This window comes from Pan troglodytes, chromosome 11 (assembly GCF_028858775.2).
Source record: "Pan troglodytes isolate AG18354 chromosome 11, NHGRI_mPanTro3-v2.0_pri, whole genome shotgun sequence".
Taxonomy (NCBI): domain Eukaryota; kingdom Metazoa; phylum Chordata; class Mammalia; order Primates; family Hominidae; genus Pan; species Pan troglodytes.
In genome coordinates this window covers 6,943,538-6,964,780 of record NC_072409.2, presented here as the reverse complement: position 1 = coordinate 6,964,780, position 21,243 = coordinate 6,943,538, and the positions used below count along the sequence as shown (strand labels likewise).

Here is a 21,243-nt window from a genome sequence, read left to right as displayed (position 1 = left end):
CTGTCCCGCTGCTGCCACAGGCAGATTCCAGCAGCCTCTGGCTACAGAGCCTTCCTCAAAAAGCAAAACCCAGAGACAGAGCCTCACGGGACAAGAGTCGCCTGTGTCTATGTAGTTGTAGGAATGAATGGCAGCAGATTATTCTTTGGAGCATATTTAGAAAGTGGAAGCCTTAAACTAGTAGCTTTGTTTCTATGGTGTTTTAGGGGGGTTGGGGAAATTGCTATAATTGTATAAAGCAGTGTTTGCCAAAGTGTTCTGGAAATAGAGCTGCTGAGATGTGCGCTGCAAAAACAAGGGTTCCCTGGTCAGGTCCTTGGGGGAGTGCTGTCCCCAGGGTGGCCTACTGGGGAGGGTACTCACCACACAGGCTGAGCGGGCCTAGGTTGAGAGTCCTGTTGAACTCTGCACACGGCACTTAGGCTTTTTGACCGCAGACTTTTTTTTTCCCACGTAGCACCTAATTAACATCCCTGGGAACTAACTAGTGGTCAGTGGAACACATTTAGAAGCATGTTGTTCATTTTGGTTCCCCCATCCCCTTTTCTGAAAAGTGAAGACTAGAACAATACTCGGCACAGTTCTGGCTCAGTGTCAGGCTTCTAGGCCTTTTGTCTGGGGCACTGCATCGTGTTGGTCCAGACCCTGAGACGGCCAGTGTCGCTTTCTGCACAGCAGGACAGCCATGCCCATCTGCACAGGGCCTCAGCCTCCCTCTCTTGCGGTGCGTCTCCTTGAGCTCTGTCCTGGAGGTGCCAGGGTGGTCAGTGACAGCCACCCCCTCACCCTTCTGCGTTCTGGGCTGTCTTAGGTCTGTGGTTGTTTTCCATCCAAGAGATCCACGGACCGTCCCGAGTGAGCGCCTCTGGCTGCAGGCCCTTCCTTCCTTGTGCCTCCTCCATGTGCTAGGCTTTGACTCCATTTCTGTGGTGACACGTTGTGTATTCTCAACCCCTGCCTTTGGTTTTTTCAGGCCTAGCTCTGCTAGCCCCAGTGGGAAGCCCTCTGGATCAGCAGTTAACATGGGCTCTGTGCAGGGACACTACGTGCAACAGGTAGAAGATGGCTTTCCAGACCCTTCAGCCCTGGACACTTAGGCCCGTCTCCAAGCGCCAAAAGAGAAGGGACTGTCCAACCTATCTGAGCGCTCCTTGTCTAAAGAGAGCCATGCCCTAGCGGTTAGAGCACGGAACCGGGAGCTGGGCCGCCCGCGTCCCTCCTGGCGAAGGCATTTCTCCTCTTGACGGGCGTCTGGATCCTTCCTTGTCCTGCAGAGAAGGGAGGATGCTGATTCCTCTGAGGAGGTGGTGCTGGAAGGTGGACCAGCCCTGGCAGGTCGGGGCTGAGGCGCCCTGGGAGACTCGGTTAGGTTTGGGGGTCGGCTTTAGGAGCCGGGGTGCGCGCGCTGGTGCTAGTCAGTGGTGTGTCTCGTCTTTGTCTTGGCTGGGTGGGAGCACAGGTGAAGTTAAGTTTTCCCATTTTATAATGAAAAGGACATCGCAGTGTCTTTTCCTGCACGAACTATTCTCTTCTCTATTCTCTAAAACGTGCTGGGGCTCAGAGCTTAAGCCCCTCAGACGTGGGTTTTTAATCAGTCACTGTGCCTGGCTGGTAGAGATGGGAAGTGATTGCTCTCATTGGTTCCCCTGGGGGTCATGAAAGTTGTGTGGAATGAGCTTCTAAAGCTTTCTTCCAGAGTTCAGACCTGGTGGGGGGCAGATGCGCTGGCTGCTCTGTGACTTCCCCACCCCACTCCCCGTGTAGAGCCACAGACCAGGGGAGCCCTGACTAGGAATGGGGCCCCAGGGAAAGGTTACAGAGTGGGAATGGTGGGGGAGGGGGTTGGCTGAATCGCAGCCAGAGATCTGTGGGCGCCAAGTGTCTGCCTAGGGCCCCAGCAGACAGTCGGGGGCTCCGAGACGTGCAGGGGGCACTTGGATCTACTTGAAGGGGCTTTTTTGCCTGTGGGGCAGGAGGTGCACTGATTTGAAAAGGTTCTTCCAGTTGGCCTTGGGACCAGAACTGCTTCCGCCCTGGGATGTGCCATCGCGGAATTCTTTGTGGAGGACCTGGTGTCTTCCTGCCTCTCCGAATCACTGCACTCAGGGCTTATGGGGAGGGAGCAGAGACGGCACTCGCGCCACTTTCCTTACTAGGAGGGGGGTTTCTAAGTCTGGTCCTTCAACCAAGGGACTGACAACTTAGGGGAGCTTTCCCTGCAACTCAGGAGCAGGAAGGGAGTGGTGGGAACTATGTATCCAAACACGTTTCAGCGTCAGGGTCACTTTGTTTTTCCCATTCATCTGTCCAAAGGCAAAACAACGAGTGGATGAGAAACCCAGCCTGGGAGCCGTGAAGCTGCAGGAGGCCCCCTCGGCTGCCTCCCAGATGAAGCGAACCGGAGCGATCAAGCCTCGGGCTGTCAAAGTGGAGGAGAGTAAGGCCTGACAGTGCCTGGCTGCCACCTCGCCTCGCCCTACTGAGGACGGTGCCGCCATGCGGCCTCGACACAGCCGACACTCGGGAGCCTCACCAGATCCACCGTCCAAATACGTGGCCCGGACTGAGAGACCTCCCTCCTCTCCACTCCCGAAAGCTCCGTTGTCAACCAGCTTGCACCCGTGGATATATGGCATTGACCCGCTTGCTTTGATATGAAACAAAAAAGCAGACGACTCCTTCATCCCATCTGCTCCTACCGTGACCGTGGAGTGACGCCTCCCGTGCAGTGCAGATTTGCCCTCCCTGCCTCCTCCCTGTCCTGCCGCGCAGCCAGGGCGCCTTCTCAGCAGTGCTTCCGGCCCAGCCGCCCATCCCTAGGCACAGTGATTTGGCAGCAGGGTCATTTTACTTTGAGGCTTTTTGTTTTAAAATGTAGCCAAGGTTTTTACAAAGGGGAAAGGAAAAGAAAACAAAAACGCAAGCTCCATGTGTATAGCTGAACTTTTATATGTTTCTCGCCAGCCCCTCCGCTCCCTTCCATCTCTAGCCTCTATCCTGTTTAGTTTGATACGTCACTGCAGTACCTTAAGAGGTGACTCTTAAGAATGCATCCCCTCCTGATTGCTCAGCTGGTTCACCCTTGAGGTTATTTGCAAAAAGAAAAGGAGGTTCTTGAGGGCACCGATTGCGAGCATTCTGGTGCCTGGCTCCCCGCCTGGGAAGCGATGGGGTGCTCAGAGCAGCAGGCAGGTTGGGGGGAGGGGGGGTCACAGTTGGGTTCCAGCTCCCGGCTTGATGAGCCCAGGGCGCTTACAGGCAGCCCATGAAGTTGATGACGGTTTTAGCATGAGAATCACACAGGGTCCCTGTCCTGGGCTCCTCTAAAGCCAGTGGATGTGCTGGGCACCAGAGACAAATCATGGAGATGGCTGCTGGTGGCTCCCAGGTTGGCCCAGATGGGGTGAGCTGACACACCACAGGCCCATCCCAGGCCCCGTGGGCTCTGCTTCTGGGGCTCCATACCCTGCCCTGCAGGGGTGCTGTGTTTTTCACACATTTCTTTCCCTGAAGCCTTCTGTAACCTGTCATTTTCCTTTCTTCCTCTTCCGGAGCCTGCTGCTTTCTCTGGACCCGTCTCCACCTCCCACACAGCTCATCGTGAACGCCACTTGGTGATGGAGGGAGTGGACCCGTGTGTGGTCCCCAAGTGAGGCCACTGGGAGTTTGTCCTTTTCCTCCTTTGCTTCACTCCCAGCAGCAGACCCAGGTTGTCAGGACAGGAGGGCCTGAGCTAAGCAGTAGGCATCAGTCTCGTTTGTCTTCAGACGGCGGGGACAGGTCCAGGGTGAGGCTGGGTGGAGGGCTGACCAAGGTCCAAAGGGCCTGCGCAGCCTCCGGGAGGGCAGCTTCTCCAGCCAGAGGCTTGTGTGAGCCATCGTGTGCTGGGCTTGTTGTTTTTAAGTAAGAAACAAGGAAATCACTCCAGATTCTGTCATTCCAAGGAAAGGGAAGGGGACAGTTCAAGTTTCTCAGCTGTTCTTAGGGGTCACTGAGCGTCTACCTCCTCCTCCAGAGGAGGCTGGCTCAGAACACCTAGAGGAGGGGGCCAGGGATGCACCCCCCACCAGAGGCTGCCTTCAGCGTCTCACGGGTGCAGGACAGCGCTCAGGCTTGGGCTCTAAGCTCTGTGTCTAGTGTAGAACATGGGGAAGGAGCATCTTAGGAACTGCTGAAGTAACTTCTTACTGCTCTCACAATTCTAAGGAAGCAGGAGAACGGCCTCCTACCAACAGCGCCCACCCCAGAGCTGCCTGGGAAAGGGCAGTTTTACTGAAAGGTGCTTTACTGTTCACCTGCATCTTTCAGCAGCTCCCCTCCTGCCCTCACCTGGTCTTTTCCCTCTTTATCCCAAGCCTTTATGCTTGAGTCCCTTCCCCAGGGGCTGCCCACCCGACAGTTCCAGGCATTCCCTACCTGAGCTTCTTGTCTGCTTTTCCTTCTCCCACTGCAAGCGGCTGCTTGTGGGGCCTGGGATGAGCCCTCTCTGTCCCCACCAGCCCTCCTTGCCAAGCCATTCCTGGGTGAGTCCAGGCCTGCGGGAGCCACACATTCATCTCCACCTGGACACTTGAGCCGCATGGCCAGACCCCTCCCACCTGACGCGGTGGTGCGTGTGATTTGTCAAAAAGAAAGCCTTCTGGATGCTGTTAAGATGTACCCTTCAGGTGAACCTGGCATCAGACCCACAGTACTTGCTGTTTGAGAAAAAATAAAAACAAAAAGGTCACCTGTTCTCCAGCCCTTTTCTCTTACCTGGTATTTCCTTCCTTTCTCCTCCCCCACCCCAAATAAAAAAACAAAAAACACTAGAATTTATTTATATGTATTGATGTTGTAGGTCTAGGTGAAAAAAAAAGAAGTAAATGTTTCACTGCTCTATTTATATATAATGTCTGAATTAATTCTGTGCAGGAAAGGCCAGGAAATTGCATGTGAAGTTCGGTGCAGTCACCACCTCTGTGTGACCTGAGCTGCAGTCTCTTCGCTGAGATGCAGGTTTTAAATCAGACTTGGGGGGCTGAGGGCAGGCCTCAGGCCTCCCAGCGCCCCAACCCCTCCTTGGTCTAATGAAATGCAGTTCTTAGTGCAGAGACGTTTTAAGGTGCAATATATCTCTTCCTTTCCCGTGGTTTTAGAGCCAAGCTCAAGGTAGTAGGACGTAGGGTCTTATTTTGTTTTCAAACCCCCATCGTCAGAGCGCAGATACATGCAGAGGCTTCTGCCAGGATACCACGGGGCCTTAGTGGGAACAGGTGGAGACCAGCACTTCCCTTTCCTGCTGCTGAGGTAGGGATTGGGGGGTCAGAACCCACTCACTTTGGCCTGTTAAAGTTGCCCTCCTGACGCTGGCAGCTCTGCCTTGGTCATTGGGGATGCGGCTCGTTGCTCAGCAACCAGTGGCCTTGCGGTATTGTCCACCGTCCACTAGAGTGGGATGAAGCCCAGAGTGTGGGTGTACATCTCAAATGCCCACCCACCCACTGGGGACTGCAATGCCAGCTGCATTTGATTTGGTTTTCTTAACTGTTGGCTTCTCCCCACAGCTTTTTTTTTTTTTTTTTAAACATTCGTATTGTTTTCAAACTTGGAATTCATAGACACTCTGGCTCTAGGTTCCTTAGGGGGGAAAACAAAAGATGACTTTATTTCACATTCAAGAAAATCAGTTCAGTTCCAAAGCTGTGGTCCTTCCAGCCACTTCTAGGGACACTGGGGAACCCTGTTAAACGCTGACATCAGTGCTCTCCAGCCGTGCTGTCACCCTCCTATCTTCTGGATCTGCCTTCGGGATGGTCAGTGACGGCTTCTGGAAGCTGAGCACACACAGGTGCACGGCCATGCTGTGGTCTGGCCTGCTACGGCAGCATGGCAGCTCTGGTGGAGCCTTCTCCCTTGCCATTTGGTTCCCCTCTGCCAAGTAGCTGCAGGCTGCCCCTCACATCTTCATTTGTCCCTTTTCACTTCCTGCAGAGCAAGCCTGGGTTAGAGGGTCTGCTGGAAATGGCCTTTGAAGACCAAGGATACCAGGATGTGTGCACTCTGTCGTGTTCTGTGATGAATGGGAAACGTAGGCTTCCAGAAAGCCAGCTCTCTTCTGAAATGTGACGGACCTAAGCAGGAAGTCATCCAGGACAGGAGTGGCTCAGTGTTGGGGATGGACACTGTCGCCCAGCCATGCTCCACCAGGGCCACCAATGTGTATTTGGCTGGTGGTCTTCGGGCATGTGAGACCTGCTCTTCACTGTCTCCACCCCACTTGGTGGCCTCCAGGATGGTAGTGGCACCCTCAGAGCCCCATCTTCAGCATGTTCTGAAGCCTCAGAGTGGAAATTCCTGCTAAGGCTCTGTGTGGACGCCTTTCTCCCATGATCTAAAGGGGACACTGTACTCAAGCTTTTGACCTCATGCCTTGTGTAGTAAAAAAGGATTTGGGGGTTTTGTTTGGTTCCTGAGAGGGTTGTGTTTTGTTTTTGTTTCCTTTTGTTTATGTTTTGGCCTTTCCTCTTTGTCTTTCCATGTAGACCAGATATTTGAAAGGGCAGACGATGGCTAGAGGTGTAATGTGCAGCTTGTTTATACGTTATTTCGGGAAACTTACCTTGGATGGGAAATGGAATCGTGGATTCACCAGGCCGGTGCTGGCACACTCACCCTCGCCCTTTCCCTCCGGTTCAGTACCTATTGTTTCTCCTTTCAAATATGTGATTGTACTAGCTCTTTCCATATGAAAGAATTCTCCTTATTTAAATAAAAAAAGTTAAAAAAGATAAAGCTGAACATGCTTTCTCAGGTTGTACATCCCTCGTTTCTTGGTCATTTGACCAGAGAGACCTACAGATCAAAGAGTTCTAATTTTACAGAGTTCACACGGAAATTAGGAGTGGCACGGCTGAAATGCCTTAACAGAAACTGTGTGGGTAGAGAAGGGATTGAAACCCGTGGCTAAGAAGCATCTTCCAAATGCGGCAGCATCAAGCACTCCACTCTCTTCCCACGGATGGCATCTGGTTGTGCACAGTGCCTGCCTGTGGCCCCGTCACTTGCCGTGAGAAATGAGCTGGTCAGAGGAGGTAAGCATTTGATGTGGCGTGTTGTGTTGTCACTTCTAGCGGTGCTTTTGCAGGAAGTGGAGGAGGATTATGCTGTGCTTTGGGGTGGGGAGGGAGCAAGCCAGGCCTGGGGTAGCGAAGGGTAAAAGGTAAGAATGGGCTGAGGCAGCAGTTCTCAGTTTTGCCATTGCCTCACTGACCTGGGGAAAGACGTTTCACCACCTGAGTCAGTCTCCTTAATCATAAAACATAGATTGTTAATGGTATTGACCTCATGGCGTAGTGTGGATTCAAAGTCACCAGTAGCTTTTAGCTTAGTGCCTAGGACCAGCTAAGAAAACTTATAAATTACCCCCAAGAAATAAAACGCTGTTTCCATGAGGAACCCCAGTCTCTCAACTTCCTTCTGAGCCTTTTGACTATGGAAGAGAGTTGGGGACCTGGCCATGGGCATCTCAGCTTTATCTAGCCACACTCACTGCCCTGATTCACTGCTCCCTAGGGACAGGTGGCTCACAAAATCTCAAAGGGAGACCAGCCCTGAAAGAGGCTAGTCCTAAGGTTGGGGGCTTGCAAGATGGAGGCTGTAAGTCCTGAGGCACCACCACTGTTAGCATGGCATGAACCAAAGCTTAACAGCCCAGCCCCACTCCCTCCGGGGGCCCAGGGAACCCTCCCTGCCCACTGTAAATACAGTTGCCTGCAGGCTCTGGCCACAAACCCAGGTGAGCCCCAGCTCCTTGCCTCTCTGTGGGATCTTGGGTGAGTCACATAACCCCTCAAGGGTAAGCCATAAAGAAGTAACCACTAAATTCTAACTGGTGTCATCTAATGCTATGTTGACCAACATGGAAAAAAAGTCTTGCAGGCAGCCAAGAACCATAATTAAGGTTATTAAACCTGCAGTGTGCCCTTTTGGTCTGTATACATTAACATACAAATAGACCAGGAGATCAAGAAGGAGCGAGGCTGAGAAGAGTGATCCATCAGCCTGGTTGCGTTGCTGTCAGTTACCCTGCTCTGGGTGCCGACTGTTCAGGGAAAACATGGGAAGGGGTGCATTGACCCAACCAAAAGTACCATGTCTGCTCCAAAGCAGGCCTTTGGGAAGGCTCTTGACCCTCAGCAGAGGGGACTGGAGAGGCTGATGGATGAGGAGGAGCCCTGGGAAGGGAGGAAGAAGCCTCCAGTCTTCTGCCACGGAGTTTAGGGGAGATGCCCCCACTGGAGCCTCTGATGGTCATGCAGGTTTTTTTGGTTTTGTTTTTTGTTTTGAGACGGTCTCACTTTGTAGTCCAGGCTGGAGTGCAGTGGTGAGACCAAGGCTCACGGCAGCCTCGACCTCTCTGCCCCAAGTGATCTCCTGCCTCAGCCTCCCTTGTAGCTGGGACTGCAGGCAGACGCCAAGGGGCCCAGCTAATTTTTGTATTTTTTTGTAGAGACGGGGTCTCGCTGTGTTGCCCAGGCTCTCCTGGACTCAAGCGGGCTCAAGGATCCTCCCACCTCGGCCACCCAAAGTGCTGGGGTTACAGGCGTGAGCCACCGCCCCCGGCCCTAGGTCCGTTTTAAATGCCCTTACCCTCAGCCACTTCACCGCTAGATGTATGTGCAAGCAGGTTCGTGGCATCGATGTTTTTCGGCAAGGAAACTAGGAGCGCCCGCGGGCGTGGGGGCACGTGCCTGTGGTCTCAGCTGCTCTGGAGGCCGAGGAGGGAGGATTGCTTCGGGCAGAGAGGTCGAGGCTGCAGCAAGCCGTGGTCCTGCCACTGTACTCCAGCCTGGGCGACAGAGCGAGACCCCGTCTCTTAAAAAAAAAATTAAGGTCGGACGCAGTGGCTCACGCCTGTAATCCCAGCACTTTGGGAGGCCGAGGTGGGCGGATCACTTCAGGTCGGGAGTTCGAGACCAGCCTGGCCAACATGGTGAAACCCTGTCTCTACTAAAAATACAAAAATTAACCGGGCGTGGTGGCGTGCGCCTTCAATCTCAGCTACTCGGGAGGCTGAGGCAGGAGAATCGCTTGAACCCGGGAAGCGGAGGTTGCGGTGAGCCGAGATCGCGCCATTGCACTCCAGCCTGGGCAACAAGAGCGAAACTCCGTCTCAAAAAAAAAAGAAAAGAAAAAGAAAAAAACTAGGAGCAAACTGGCGCGCCCGGCAGAACGCCGTTGTGCAGACGCAGAATTAAGATCTTCACGCCAGATGGAGTGAAAAAGCAAGGAGCAGAAGATGGGTGGGAGCCCACTGCGCTTTTTAAAAGCTGCACGTCTGCTTAGAGTACACAGAAATCCTGGCGCACAAAACAGTAGCACCCGAGAGAGGGGAGGTCGCCGCGTTTCACACCTGCCTCTCCTCCGGGACCGGCGCCCTCGCCCGCTGCGCACGCGCGTCACCCTCGCCCAGTGCGCACGCGCGCTGCTGCCCGTCTGGCCCCGCAGGCTCGGTGAATCGAACGTTGAGCAGGGCGGTGGGTGGTGCGGAGTGCTGAGCGGCCTCACCCCCAACCGTCGGCCCAGTCGGACGGTTCCGAGGCGTTGCCGGGAGCCGGGCGCGGCTCTATGTGGACTCGGAGAAACGCGGGTACATTTGGGGACACCGGGGACGAGAGCCCAGCCCGGACTTGGGGGAGTCCGTCAGTGCGGGACGCGGGTCCGTGGCTTGCGGACGGGCTGGGGCCGGGGGCGTCCCCGTCTTTCCGGAGCTGGGGGCGGGGTTCGGGCCCGGGCAGATGCGGCGTTCGGGCGGCCGAGCCCCGAAGTAAGAACTCCGTGGCGCGTGCAGCCCTAGGGAGGAAGGGCGTGCTGCGGGTGCAGTCTCAGGGTGAGGACGGAGCTGGGGCCGACGCAGCCTCGGGAGTTGGTGGACGGGACAGCTGCGGCCTGTGGGGAAGAAGGGCCGGCCAGGGAGATGCGGTCTGCAAGGGGAGAGGAGGCACTCCCAGGACGGATGGGACCTTTTGGGACGAAGGCGCTCAAGGCAGATGCAGCTCAGGGAGGGAAGGGCGCGTCCAGGGTAGATGGGGCCTGAGGAGACCAGCGGGGCGCCAACGGCCAGATGCGGCTTTGGTGTGAGACAGGGTGTCCCAGGCCTGATGCAGCCTCAAGTGAAGTGGAGCTCAAGGGAAGATGAAGCCTGGAGGAGAACGTGGGGGCGCAGGGTGCAAATGCACCCTCCAGGCGAGAAAGGGAGCACCCGGGGATGATGTGCCGCTGGGATAGAAGGCAGGGAGGCGCTGGGGGCAGATGCATCCTTGAGGAGAGATGAGGAGGCCCCGAGGCTCGGCCAGGTTGGGGTCCCTGGGCTGTAAGCAGCTGAGATGGCACCCAGGAGCTGCCCAGGGTCAGGTAGCTGTGGCCGCACTGTGGGCTTCTGGTCGTCGGGGAGGGAGGGGAGAAACCCTGGCGTTCCTTAGCAGTGTTCTCGCGCCCAAGACGTGCTGGGCAGGTTTTGTGGAATGAGTTGTTGAAAGGAGTGAATGTCCAGTCCTGAGATCCCCTGAATTCCCACCCGGGTTCACTGCTAGTGCCCCTCACCCCACATGTCTACCTGAACCAAGGCTCCAGGAACTTCGGCCTTTCTCAGCAGCCCGGCTGTGCTGTGGTTCTCCCGGTGTGTCCGGGAGCCGGGTGGCTGGGGATCCCTTCTGTAGCCTCTCGTGAGCCCTCATGGACCACGGCTCCTCCCTTCTTTTCTAGGGCGTCTGCCTGAGCCCGCTTTTCTACAAGATGTGGGGATTTTTGAAGCGCCCTGTAGTGGTGACGGCTGACATCAACTTGAGCCTTGTGGCCCTGACTGGGATGGGGTTACTGAGCCGGCTGTGGCGACTCACCTACCCGCGGGCTGTGGTGTAAGCTAAATGACTCCATTCCCAGGGTGAATCTAGAATTGTACTTTGTGACAGGAGGCGCCCTTACTGAATAGCATATATGGGAGAGTGAAATCCTGACTTCTTGGTGATAGGTGTTTTTGGCAGTGAGAGGAGAGACCAGTCTGTCCCCAGGACAGCCCCAGCAGAGTACACCTTTTAGGTCTTGCCTTCTGAGTCTGTAACAGGTGAAATTTGGCCCATTAAAGGGGTGCAGTAGAGGAAAATCTGGTTGCCAGCCTTAAGTAACAGTTTTAAAGTCTGGACGGCAGAGGATTGATGGATTTGGAAGTAAGTCTTCACTGTTGAGAGCACTTTTTAGAATGTGTTTTTGTCATAATGGGAAGTGATTGCTGTTATTATTGAAGGGCTCTTTATTAACTGATTAATGTGTGTGTGTGTGTGTGTGTTTTTGAGACGGAGTCTTGCTGTGTCGCCCAGGTTGGAGTGCAGTGGTGCCATCTCGGCTCACTGCAACCTCTGCCTCCTGGGTTCAAGCAATTCTCTGCCTCAGCCTCCCGAGTAGCTGAGATTACAGGTGCCCGCCACCACACCCAGCTAATTTTTGTATTTTTAGTAGAGACGGGATTTCACCATCTTGGCCAGGCTGGTATTGAACTCCTGACCTCATGATCCACCCACCTCGGTCTCCCAAAGTGTTAGGATTACAGGCGTGAGCCACTCCGCCCTGCTGCATGTTCTTTTTTGTTTAACTTTTTATTATGGAAAACGTCAAACATATACAAAAGCAGGGAGACAAGTATAATGAATGACCCCCCCACACACACCAGTATATTCATTACCCAGCTTCACCGTATCAGTTCACAGCCAGGCCCCTCCCTGCAGTGGTTTTTACTTTGAAGCAAATCCTAGTATTCATAGATAATTCAGCGGGATATCTGTAAAAGATGAGGATTTTTTTTTTTTTTTTTTTGGAGACATAGTTTTACTCTGTCGCCCAGGCTGTAGTGCAATGGTGCGATCGTGATTCTCCTACTTCAGCCTCCCGAGTACCTGGGATTACAGGCATCTGCCACCACGCCTGGCTCATTTTTGTATTTTTAGTAGAGAAGGGGTTTCACCATGTTGGCCAAGCTGATCTGGAACTCCTGACCTTGTGATCCACCTACCTTGGCCTCCCAAAGTGCTGGGATTACAGGCGTGAGCCACCGTGCCTGGCTGAGGATTCTTAAAAACAAAAATCACATAACCACAGTTGCATTATCATGCCTGAGAAATTGACAGCAGTTTCTTGGTTATCTTCACCTCTCCCTGATTGAAAACATGTTATTGCAGTTGATTCCCACGTTTTCCTTTCATACTTGCAGCCGTTTCATTGGGTCATCGCTAGCCACAGACATGTGCTGCTGGTGGGGGCGGGGGTGGGGGGGTTGGGTAGGTAGGTAAGCAGGATTAGCCTTGCGTCCCAGGAGGTCTTTCAGCAGGTTGGCTCATAGTATCCACCTAAATCAAACACGAGGGAGAGACAGAATCTGTATGGGCAGGCATGCTGAGTGCCAGCTGTGCTTGGTGAATTCCCCATGTCTCTGTGGGTGGGTGATGCTGTATGCATCTTAATATTTGGGGATGGGAAACAATTGGGGCAAAAGATCCAGCCTTTGCTGATCACCCACCCAAAGTCATTTGGAAACACATACACATTTATCCTCACAGTTTTTGTTTACAGTTAAGATTCTAATTGAATATAATATGGGTTGTTGTTTTTTTTTCTAGTTTTGACGAAGTATATTATGGGCAGTACATCTCTTTTTACATGAAACAAATCTTCTTCTTGGATGACAGTGGGCCGCCATTTGGCCACATGGTGCTGGCCTTGGGAGGTAGGAGTCATCAGTTAGGAGAGTAGCCCCTACCCTTCAGGACCTCAAATACATTTAAAACTTATCAGTGCATTTCTTACAGGCAGAAACCAGGTCTTATTATTGATGCATCTTGTTTATTCCTTGCCACAGTACTCTAGAAATATTTGCTGAATGGGATAGTTACTGATTAATCTTCTGTTTCAGGTTATTTAGGAGGATTCGATGGCAATTTTTTGTGGAACAGAATTGGAGCAGGTAAAAGATAATTTTCATTTCCCTTATTAATGTGCGCAGGTTAGAATGAAGAGATTGTGACTTTTGTAAGGATTAACAACGGTGGCTTTTTTTTTCCTTTCATACCTAGTCCCACAGAAACTGTGCCTTATTAATCTGAGTCCAGAAAGTAATAAATTGGTTGGATACAAATGAAAGACTTTTGAAAAGTCTGGTTAAAATTTTAGTGTTTAGTTACAGTCATTATTTTAGCCCTTGTTGTTGGTACACGTATTACATAGCATCTGATTGTAATTATCTTTTGTACATGTAAATTTTGTCCATTGCCACAATGTTTTTGAAAATAGGGAGGGTAGGCCAGGCGCGGTGGCTCACGCCTGTAATCCTAGCACTTTGGGAGGCTGAGACGGGTGGATCATGAGGTCAGGAGATCGAGACCATTATGGCTAACACGGTGAAACCCCTTCTCTACTAAAAATACAAAAATTAGCCGGGCGTGGTGGCGGGCGCCTGTAGTCCCAGCAACTCGGGAGGCTGAGGCAGGAGAAGGGCGTGAACCCGGGAGGCGGAGCTTGCAGTGAGATAAGATGGCGCCACTGCACTCCAGCCTGGGGGACAGAGCAAGACTCCGTCTCAGAGAAAAAAAAAAAAAGAAAATAGGGAGGGTAAATGTATAAGTAAGGCGGTAAATTTTAGAATCCTTAGTCCTGTCTATGCTTCGTGAGATCGGGTTCCATGACTATGCAAAGCTAATTTCAAAGCCTTCACCCATAGTTTATGCACTCTGCTGCTGATGGGGTCCCCAGTTTTGTAAACGTGCATTTTAGAGTCTGTGAACATGACGGCGCTATGTGGAAGCATAGCTGCAGTACACAGAGATGGTGTGTGCACAGTGTAGTCAGCCCTGCAGTGTGGTTGCTTTTCCAGAATACAGTAGCAACGTGCCTGTGTGGTCCCTGCGCCTGCTGCCAGCACTCGCGGGGGCCTTGTCGGTCCCCATGGCCTACCAGATAGTGTTGGAGCTCCACTTTTCTCATTGTGCCGCCATGGGAGCTGCTCTGTTGATGCTTATCGGTAAGACCTGCGCCCCTGCCTGCTCTTGCTGTCATGCAGGGAAGAACTGACCCTTTGGCCCGGAAGATCACATGGGCTTGGTGGGCGAGCTGCACCAGAAAGTGCATCTGGTTCATCCAAATTTGACGCTGCAAGTCACCCGCTCCCAGGCTGACCCCGTGGTTATGGGATTGCTGAATTGTGGGATCAGACTCTTATCAGCAGTCGGGGTATGGCAGTAGAAAACTGCCCAGATGCTGCTGCAAAGTCCATGCACACGTGGGCACCTTCATCTCCAACCAATCTTGTGACCAAATGATAACTTCCCCTTGTTCCACCACCTCCCAGGCCTTGGCCAATTGAGATGGACTCGTGAGTCAGTGGATCCTCTTCAGAGAGGGTCTTCCAGCTCACGTTTATGAACAGATGAAATTAAAGCAGATGAAAAGTTAGATTAGGCTGGGCACAGTGGCTCACACCTATAATCCCAGCACTTTGGGAGGCTGAGGCGGGCAGATCACGAGGTCAGGAGTTTGAGACCAGCCTGGCCAACATGGTGAAACCCTGTCTAAAAATAACGAAAAATACAAAAAATTAGCCGGGCGTGGTGGCAGGTGCCTGTAATCCCAGCTACTTGGGAGGCTGAGGCAGGAGAATTGCTTGAACCTGGGAGGTGGAGGTTGCAGTGAGCCAAGACTGCGCCACTGCACTCCAGCCTGGGCAACAGAGCAAGACTCCATCTCAAAAAAAAAAAAATAAGCCAGGCACAGTGGCTCACACCTGTAATCCCAGCACTTTGGGAGGCTGAGGCGGGTGGATCACAAGGTCAAGAGATCGAGACCATCCGGGCCAACATGGTGAAACCCCATCTCTACTAAAAATACAAAAATTAGCTGGGCATGGTGGCATCCACCTTTTGTCCCAGCTACTCAGGAGGCTGAGGCAGGAGAATCGCTTGAACCCGGGAGGCGGAGGTTGCAGTGAGCCGAGATTGTACCACTGCACTCCAGCCTGGTGACAGAACAAGACTCTGTCTCAAAAAAATAAATAAATAAAATTAGCCAGGTGTGGTGGCATGCGCCTATAGTCCCAGCTACTCAGGAGCCTGAGGCAGGAGGATCCCTTGAGCCCTGGTGGTCAAAGCTTCAGTGAGCCATGATGGTGCCACTGCACTCCAGCCTGGGCGACAGAGCAAGACCCTGACTCAAAGAAAAGAAAGAGACAGTAGAAAATCAAAAGAGATGTGTATTGGGTGATGACTGTATGAGGCCTTGTGTCTATAGAATGTTTTAACATTCACAACAGCCCCACACAGTTGTATCGCTTCTGAAGTAATGCCTTTTTTCATGAGTGTTTTTCATCCTCATACGTTTTCCCTTGCTACCTTAAAATTGACACGTGTTTCCTCTTTGAAACAGAGAATGCTCTCATCACTCAGTCAAGGCTAATGCTTTTGGAATCAGTGTTAATATTTTTCAATCTATTGGCCGTGTTGTCCTACCTGAAGTTCTTCAACTGCCAAAAGCACAGGTATGGAAAATGGAGTGTCTTCCTAGTTAACGAGAACAGAGATTCTGGGTGGTTTGTTGATCTGAGATGGTCCAGTACCTTTTTTTGTTTTGTTTTGTTTTGTGAGACGGTACCTTTTCATTTTGAGGAGTTGCTTGCTAAATATCTTTTTTTTTTGAGACGGAGTCCCTGTCACCCAGGCTGGAGTGTAATGGCGCAATCCCGGCTCACTGCAACCTCCGCTTCCCAGGTTCAAGCAATTCTCCAGCCTCAGTCTCCCGAGTAGCTGAGATTACAGGCACACAGCACCGTGTCTGGCTAATTTTAGTATTTTTAGTGGAGACGGGATTTCACCATATTGGCCAGGCTGGTCTCAAACTCCTGACCTCAGGTGATCTACCCGTCTTGGCCTCCCAAAGTGTGGGGATTACAGGCGTGAGCCTCTGCGCCTAGTGCTAGATATCTTTTGGTCCTCTAGTATTTTGGGGGTTGGCCCTTGGCTTGTGACTTCATAAATACATCTTCATTTTTCTATAATTTAAACTAACAGGACAACATTTTCTGGGCAAAAAGAAAAATTCTGCTGGGATGGATACTTTGGGAGATGGGAATTCTTTCTTACTGCCCCTGTGGCTCAGCACGGCCAGCCGACCCAGAAAGATTTCTCTGAAGAATGTGGAGCTTCACTAGCCTTTTGGAAATGTGTCTGAACTATTTCTTTCTCCATCTGCTTTGTTTTTATTCCAGCCCTTTTTCTCTGAGCTGGTGGTTCTGGCTAACACTGACAGGGGTCGCTTGTTCCTGTGCAGTGGGGTGAGTTTGAGCCTCTGGTCTTGGGCAGTGTCCTCCTCCATCTCCTTATGTTTTCCTGTCTCATGTTAACTCCATTTCTGTCATGTCTTTGCAGCATCAAGTACATGGGTGTGTTCACGTACGTGCTCGTGCTGGGTGTTGCAGCTGTCCATGCCTGGCACCTGATTGGAGACCAGACTTTGTCCAATGTAGGTGCTGATGTCCAGTGCTGCATGAGGCCGGCCTGTATGGGGCAGATGCGGATGTCACAGGGGGTACTTGGTGAAAAGACTGCAATCCTCAATGTTTTAGAAGCAGGCAGGCCTGGGCAGCCTCGCCTCTTGGCCTCTGCAGGTGCCTCTGTATGGGAGGCCAGAGTTTCTGTCATTAACTTTTTCTAAGCTCACAATGTCTAGAGGTGGGTGCGCTTTTCCACGCAGTGGAACATGACTTTTCTTTGAATCTCTGGCAGGTCTGTGTGTTCTGTCACTTGCTCGCCCGAGCAGTGGCTTTGCTGGTCATCCCGGTCGTCCTGTACTTACTGTTCTTCTACGTCCACTTGATTCTAGTCTTCCGCTCTGGGCCCCACGACCAAATCATGTCCAGTGCCTTCCAGGCCAGCTTAGAGGTAAGTAAGCAGTGGGCATCGTGGCCACTGGAGAAGGAAGATGATAGTGGACCCAGAGTTTTCTTACAAACACATCAAGTGAACATTAGCACTTGAATCAAAACATGAAGAATCCACATCCATATTTCTTTTTTTGGTGGGGGGGATGGAGTCTTACTCTGTCACCCAAACTCCGCCTCCTGGCTTCAAGCGATTCTCCTACCTCAGCCTCCCAAGTAGCTGGTATTACAAGCACCTGCAACCACACCCAGCTAATTTTTTTGTTTTGTTGGTAGAGATGGGGTTTCACCATGTTGGTCAGTCTGGTATGGAACTCCTGACCTCAAGTGATCCGCCTGCCTCGGCCTCTCAAAGTGCTGGGATTATAGGCGTGAGCCACCGCGCCTGGCAGCTGGGAGCATTTTAAAGTCAAGTCCTACAAACCCTGGGCAGTTTCACCCGCCTTAAGGACCACACTCAACTGTGACCTTCATTCCTATGAACCTCGCAGCAGTGGTAGAAGGTATCAGTAGAGGTGGTCAGGACTGTGGTTCCTGAAGTCAGCCAAGCCTGCCGACGGCCAGTGCTGTAGTGCTGTGTGTTTCAGCAAGTTGTTTGGCTCACCCTAGTCTTGGTTTTCTCATCTCTTAGACAGACATCATCATTGCTGTTACCTCATTGGGTGCTTGTAAGGACTGAATAGGGTGCGCGTGGAAGGCTGAACTGAGTGCCTGGCCCAGAGGCAGCATTTGATCAGACTTAGTGCTCATTATGGTTCTATAATGTAACGTGATGTGATTAAATGGGAGATCATTACCACTGTTACAAGAATGGCCACCAGCCTAAACATCACCCCAGAGGGAGGAGTGGCCATCGAGAATGCTGGCTTAGGGGCATTTTTCTTTCTGTCTCTCACTCATCAACCTTCTGCTTCTGTCTCAGGGAGGACTAGCTCGGATCACCCAGGGTCAGCCACTGGAGGTGGCCTTCGGGTCCCAGGTCACTCTGAGGAACGTCTTTGGGAAACCTGTGCCCTGCTGGCTTCATTCCCACCAGGACACCTACCCCATGATGTAAGGTGATGGTTTTACTTTGAAGATAATTAAATGCTTTATTTGCTCATAGATTTGCTTATCTTAGCAACTTTCCCTTTCTTTGAGGAAGTTTGTTTGCAGGACAGAAAGAAGTTGAGCAGCCCAGGTGCTGATTGCCAGTGAGCTTCGTGGTTCCCGGGTGTTGCTGGAGGGACTTGGCGTGTGGCAGGGCCCAGGGTCGGCCCCAGCTCTGTGGCTGTGGCTGACCTCAGCACTGCCTGCCTAAATCATCTGATTTCGGCTCCTTATCTGTGATATCTTCATTTTCCCTGAAACCCCTTGCTAGGTTGTATTTGTTGAAATCTGCTTCCCTTTGCAGAAACTTTAGGAGAAAGGCGTGTGGGCCCGATCGATGACCCACTTCCAGATACGTTTCTTTCCCTTTCTTTTCTTTTTCTCATAAATAGACACAGGGTCTCACTATGTTGCCCAGGCTGGTCTCAAACTCCTGGGCTCAAGCAGTTATCCTACCTCAGCCTCCCAAAGTGCTCTGATTACAGGCCTGAGCCACCGCGCCTGGCCCAGATACATCTCTTTGTTGACTTCACACAGATATGAGAACGGCCGAGGCAGCTCCCACCAGCAACAGGTGACCTGTTACCCCTTCAAAGACGTCAATAACTGGTGGATTGTAAAGGATCCCAGGAGGTGAGTGCAGGTCCTGTGACTCCAGAGCAGAGCTCACCTCCTGGCCTGGCCAGGCGAGACCCTGGGATGCAGTCCTGGGCCCCCTTCTTTCCCTCCCTCACTGACTCTAGTCACCGTCATGGCCTTGAACGCCAGCTCAGTGCTGAGTCCAAGGTCAGAGGAGTAGATCATGAGACCCTCAGTGAGCAGCCTGCTCAGTAGCTGCTCTGAGGAGTTTCCAGGCGAGCCTCAATGCCCCGACCTGTGTCCCTCTCCCTTCCTCATAAAAACAAGAAACCCCTCCTGCAAAAGTAGCATCATCTTGCACACACCCCAGCTAGAGGCACCCCTTGCTCTCATTCCCATATCCAGTCCTGTGGATTCTGCCCCCAAACAAGGTCTCTAGCTGTCCCGGTCACTGTCTCCTGATGGTGTCCTCCCATTGCTGCCTGCCCAGCTCCAGCACCTGCAGCCCAAGTGGGCTTTTTCTTTTTTTTCTTCTTATTTTTTCGGGGGACAGAGTCCCACCCTGTTGCCCAGGCTGGAGTGCAGTGGTATGATCTCGGCTCACTGCAACCTCTGCCTCCCGGGTTCAAGTGATTCTCCTGCCTCAGCCTCCCGAGTAGATAAGATTACAGGCGCCCACCACCACATCCTGGTAATTTTTGTATTTTTAGTAGAGACGGGGTTTCACCATGTTGGCCAGGCTGGTCTTGAACTCCTGACATCAAGTGGTCCACCCAGCTCAGCCTCCCAAAGTGCTGGGATTGCAGGCGTGAGCCACCACGCCCGGCCCCCTCAAACACTTTCATTGGTGGAATGCCCTTCAGAAGGATTCCTTGGCAGTCATGGTACATTTGTCACTGTAGTGTTTGTAGACAAATTCAGAGCAATGCAGGTGTGATGACTGCGGGTAGAATCACATTCGGAAAATGACCTTTGGTTTCAGAAAAGAGCCCAATTAATGCCTGTGCTTTGGTTTCCTGTGTTCACCTCATGTGAGGCACACATGGGTTGGGAGGCAGTCTCAGCCATGAGAATTCAGAGCTGTGCCCCTCCGGTGCAGCTGTTAGTTCGAGGGGACCAGGCTCTGTGTGGTCCCGACAGCACTGTGTCTTCCAGGCACCAGCTGGTGGTGAGCAGCCCTCCGAGACCTGTGAGGCACGGGGACATGGTGCAGCTGGTCCACGGCATGACCACCCGCTCCCTGAACACGTGAGTGTGCCCGCCGTCTGCTCTGCTGCACCTGTGGGTTTCCTCTGTGGTTCTCTGTTCAGACCAAAACGTGAGCCCTGCCTTGGGCCGCTGCCCCCTGTCTACCCATCATCTGCATGTGTAGCAGCTCTTAGACCTACATTTGATGCCGGGAGGGGACCCAGGCCTGGCTGCGGAAGGGAGCGGGGTTAAGAGGAAGCAGGGGCTCTGTGAGGACTGGACAGAAGCACCTAGCACAGCCCATCCTAGGAGAGCTCAGGGCCCCGTGGATGAGTGTACAAGGACAGGCTGGGAATGTTGACCCGCTTTCTATGCAGAGAATGGAGTTTGGGCACACCTCCTTAAAGTGGTAAAGCTTAAAGTATGAGTGAGTCCAAGAAGCCTGGAAGCTCGGGCACGAGTGGAGCCGTGAAGGCTTCTTCCTTCTCAGTCCTTCGTCCTTGTCCGACTTGCCTTCCCGTGGTGCTGGGCACAGTTGCTCACACCCTCCTCCTTCCTCCCTGACTGCTCTCTCCACCGCCTCCTTTTCCTCTGTTGCTCTCAGTCTCTGAGGCCCTCCGGCCTTGCTGCCTCTGCACAGGTCCAGTCTCGGGGCTACCTCTCCTGGACTTCCACCCGGCTGCTCGGGGCTCACCTCCAGCTCTCCACGACTCCCAGCTCCACAGGGGCGGTCTCTGGCCCTGGCTTTTCTGGTTCTCCCTGGAAAGGGCCCAGTAGCTGAGGCATCACCTGACTCCTTCCCCTCCCCTCCCATTGCATGTTGATTCCATTGGGAGATCCTGTTTCTCAACCTTCAGAACCAGCCCTGGGTAGGGGTCCTTCCTTCTCCCTCTACTCCCACCACCTGGGGCCTGACCTCTCTACCTCGCAGCAGCCCATCCGGCCTGCGGACCATGCACAACCCACTTGCGTTGTTCCTCTGTGCTCAGTGACTCCCGTCACCCGCCAAGGCCCCTGGTGACCCTGACACACTTCACCCCCGCCACCCTGGCTCCCCCCAGCCCTGAAACAACCACCTGCGGGCCCCTTGGGGGCTTCACACTTGCTCCCTCTGCGAGAATGTTCTTGGACTTGGCTCCCCCATGGCCCCTCTATGTAGGGGTCTGCTGGGATGTCACTGCATCAAAAAGTGCCTCCTGGGTGCTGTCCCCCACCATTTGTTTCATTAGTGGCACTCCTACAGGTGCACGCTCTGCCCACCGGCATGATGGCTGTTTCCCAGAGGGCTGTGAGGGCCTTGTCTTGTTCACAGCTGGGTGGCTGCTCCTAGACAGTGCCAGGTGCATGGTGCAGTACCACATGGTTACTGAGTGTGTGGATTAAGAGGAAGTGGGTGTTCCTGACCGGGCGTGCTGGCTCACGCCTGTAATCCC

The 21,243-nt window shown here is 52.8% G+C and overlaps 2 protein-coding genes and 1 pseudogene across 89 annotated transcripts in view; 2 read left to right on the top strand and 1 right to left on the bottom strand.

Moving 5' to 3' along the window:
• The window catches only part of PRRC2B (proline rich coiled-coil 2B), a 123,614-nt gene extending 118,800 nt beyond the window's left edge, over window positions 1-4,814 (top strand). For 19 of the 39 annotated variants that reach the window (XM_024345927.3, XM_054659193.2, XM_009457534.5 and 16 more), the window contains 2 exons: window positions 974-1,055; window positions 2,314-4,814. In XM_024345927.3, the coding sequence (XP_024201695.1) occupies window positions 974-1,055; window positions 2,314-2,448 (217 nt within the window). In that variant the 3' untranslated portion in view covers window positions 2,449-4,814. The remainder of the gene's footprint in view (window positions 1-973; window positions 1,056-2,313) is intronic. The other 20 variants (XM_054659197.2, XM_054659200.2, XM_054659195.2 and 17 more) reach the window with 3 other exon arrangements.
• Window positions 4,815-5,846: 1,032 nt separating this feature from the next.
• LOC107976806 (uncharacterized) lies at window positions 5,847-6,785 on the bottom strand (annotated as a pseudogene).
• A 2,549-nt stretch (window positions 6,786-9,334) lies between these two features.
• The window catches only part of POMT1 (protein O-mannosyltransferase 1), a 20,895-nt gene continuing 8,986 nt past the window's right edge, over window positions 9,335-21,243 (top strand). For 3 of the 50 annotated variants that reach the window (XM_054657842.2, XM_054657841.2, XM_016960430.3), the window contains exons 1-11: window positions 9,472-9,631; window positions 12,651-12,757; window positions 12,944-12,994; window positions 13,901-14,047; window positions 15,445-15,556; window positions 16,283-16,348; window positions 16,443-16,602; window positions 16,800-16,955; window positions 17,877-18,007; window positions 18,581-18,676; window positions 19,778-19,870. In XM_054657842.2, coding sequence (XP_054513817.1) covers window positions 12,691-12,757; window positions 12,944-12,994; window positions 13,901-14,047; window positions 15,445-15,556; window positions 16,283-16,348; window positions 16,443-16,602; window positions 16,800-16,955; window positions 17,877-18,007; window positions 18,581-18,676; window positions 19,778-19,870 — 1,079 coding nt within the window. In that variant the 5' untranslated portion in view covers window positions 9,472-9,631; window positions 12,651-12,690. 50 annotated transcript variants of the gene reach the window in all.